Here is a 3,076-nt window from a genome sequence, read left to right as displayed (position 1 = left end):
AGTTAATTTTATAAAATATTTTATTAGGGAAAATAATTTATATTTAAATTTTATAGTTATTAGGTAAATTTTCTTAGATAATATGTTGGAAAAATAGATCATTCAGGATGACGAAGAAATCATTTGTTAAGATATGATGTTTGTTATAATATTTTTAGGAAAGTGTTTGTATCATTCAACGTCTTTAGGAAAATGCCCGGATGATACAACATTTTTCTCATGTTAAATATAGTTGGAACGTCAAACTTAATAGAATAGCAATATAGAAGATACCGAGTGATCCATACTTCTTCCTAAAGACATCAAATGATTAAGACGTATTCTCAAAATATTATAACAAAGACCCTATCCTAACAAATAATAACAATGATGATGAGTTATATCAAATATTTATTTATACCACTATTAAATGTGTAAATAAATCTAATGTTAAGAATAAACTCGACACATATTCAAATAAAAATATTAATTTTTTTAAATAATAAATATTATTATTATAATAATTATATATTTTATATAATTATATAACCTTTAAATAAAAAAATTATAAACTTAACCTTAAACATTTAGACTGATAAAAGTCATTTTATCATTTTGTAAAAGTACTTCTATAAATATGTTTTTTATAAAACATTTGTATTTACTTGTATCTCGAATAGGACAACATTTAGTTTAAATAGTGAAAAAATATATGGGAATTTTTGCAAAAAAGAATCTTGCCACCTTCTGCAACACTTTCAAACGCCCATGCTTAAAAACCGCATTATCATGTGCTCTCCTGCCTGTCCCTCACCTGCTTTCTCCCCTATATATTTATCTTCCACCCCAATAACCTTCCTCTCTCGCTTTTTCTTCATCTTTTTGCTACCTGATTTGTTCTTCTCCTTTGCTTCACATCTGAAAATGGGCAATTGCTTTACAATCAACAAAATCGTATCACAAAACGGCCAGGACAAAGCTAATGAAGCCGTGAAAGAGATGGAGAATACTACAGTTTCCAACATGGAAGAGGCTGCCGATGAGCGATCTGAATCTGATGGTGTTAACATGAAGAAGATGATGAAGAAGAAGAAGATGGTGAGGTTCAAGTTAAACGACGATGGATCGGGCGAACAAGGTGAGTCGAAGAATGGGGTTGTGAGAATACGACTCGTGGTGACTCAGGAGGAGTTGAAGCAGATTATTTTGAGTAGTGGGAAAGATTTGATGCAGCCTTCAATGGAGCAGTTGACGAGAGTTTTGAAACTGAGAGGTGTTAGGGTTTCTGGAGATGACGGTGATGAGTTCCATGGAGGTTGGAGGCCGGCACTGGAGAGTATTCCGGAGGAACATTAACAATACATGGAACTGTGTTTTTTGAACTCACCCTAATTTTTGTTCAGATTAACTCATCTTTCTTGTTGTAAAGAAACGCTTTTGATTGTATGTTGTGTGACTGGTTTTTTAATGTCGTTTTGTTGTTTTTCAGCCGGACCAGGTTTGTGTGTGAATCCCATGGCTGAATAATGTCATGTAATTTGTAGAAGAAATTTCTATCAATCATTTATGAAAGGGTTAATTCTATAACATGTCCTCAAAATACGTTTTTCCTTCTAAATTGGTCATCAAAACTTCGAATATTCTAAATGTATCCTCAAACTATGCCTCTAATTCTAAATTAGTCCTCATACTTTTGAATATTTTGATATCATCCCCAAACAATGACCTTTATGCTAAATTGGTTCTCAGACTTTTGAATCTTCCAATTCCATCCCCAAATTATGATCCTCATTCTAATTGGCCTCAAACTTTTGAATCTTCCAATAATCTATCTTGGCCTAACAATTTTATTGACATAGAATGTGATTAATATATATCTATAGTTTGTGATGAAATTGAACTGTTCAAAAATGTGGGGAAAATATAAGATGATAGTCATATGTCGGGGATGAAATTGGAATGTTCAAAAGTTTAAGAATTGATTTAGAAAGAGAATTATAATTTAGGGATAAAATTATAATGTTCAAGTATTTAGTGACCAAATTAGAATGAAGGTCGTAGTTGAGATGTGTGATGCAATTAACTCACTATAAAATTATATAATTTTTTTTATAAAAAAATAATAGAATTTATGAATCATAAAATGAATGTAGAAAATATTTTTTTATTTAAAAAATTATGTTTATAAGTCTTGCAATGGACGTTTGAGATTACGAAATGGTAGTGTTTACTATTAAATTCACAGAATATTTTATAACTAATCACTTTTCCCTGCGTTTTATTTTGTAAGGTTAAAATATACAATACGTTATTAATTAGAAGAGTTTGGAAAGGTTGATGCCAATTAAGGAGGTGAAGCTCCTAAGATTAAGGATGATTATTTAATAAGACGAATAAGAGCTGTTATGCAACAAAATAAAAGTCAAAAAGTGTCCTCAAGTTCAATCTCAGAAAAGTGCTCCAATGTTCATGTTTGTCAAATTTCTCATAATACGCGCTTATTTTTTTATTTTATTTTTTATAGAAAGATGTTAGTTTTATTAAAATGAAAAATATTCAGAATTATAATGAAGATTTAAGAGTATAATCGTAAACATAAAAATTAGTCATCTAGATCACACAATGACTATAAATGAAAGATTAAAAAACCTAATCAATACTCGAATAAAATAAAGATACGAATAAATCTGACTGCATTAGAAAACGAACCACAAAAGGGATGAAACACTAAAAGAGTACCGACAAATCGCAAATCAGAGTCGAGCGACATGAAAAAACTATCCACGAGCATGATAACAAATAAACGACATCTTAATCAGTCGTGACGACATCTTGATCAGTCGTGACGACGTCAAATCCAACCATGATAAAAAAGATAAACAACAACAACAACAAAAAATCGTAAGCTACTAAAAGGCAGACAAAAAAGTGCCACAAAGACAGAGAAAAAGTCTCATAAAAACAGAGATAAACCTATCATAAAGGCATAGAAAAGTCACAAAGACATAATTATTCTTATTAAAAAAATAAAAAAACAAAGAAAAAAGATAACCGACGAACAACAATCATCATCAAAACTAACGCTCGATTAAATAAA

At 30.2% G+C, this 3,076-nt stretch overlaps 1 protein-coding gene across 1 annotated transcript; it reads left to right on the top strand.

Annotated features, from left to right (window-relative positions):
* The first annotated feature begins 855 nt into the window (after positions 1-855).
* On the top strand, positions 856-1,408 carry LOC120124958. The gene has a single exon (XM_039143501.1). It carries the CDS (start codon positions 904-906, stop codon positions 1,333-1,335), a length of 432 nt encoding a protein of 143 aa, XP_038999432.1. The 5' UTR covers positions 856-903; the 3' UTR covers positions 1,336-1,408.
* Positions 1,409-3,076: the final 1,668 nt, after the last annotated feature.

This window comes from Hibiscus syriacus, unplaced genomic scaffold, assembly GCF_006381635.1.
Source record: "Hibiscus syriacus cultivar Baekdansim isolate YM2019G1 unplaced genomic scaffold, ASM638163v2 tig00110429_pilon, whole genome shotgun sequence".
NCBI lineage: Eukaryota > Viridiplantae > Streptophyta > Magnoliopsida > Malvales > Malvaceae > Hibiscus > Hibiscus syriacus.
This window is presented reverse-complemented; position numbering and strand designations above follow the sequence as displayed.

Excerpts from the sequence above, each read along its gene's own strand:
- LOC120124958 (XM_039143501.1), top strand. The coding sequence starts at position 904 with ATGGGCAATTGCTTTACAATCAACAAAATCGTATCACAAAACGGCCAG.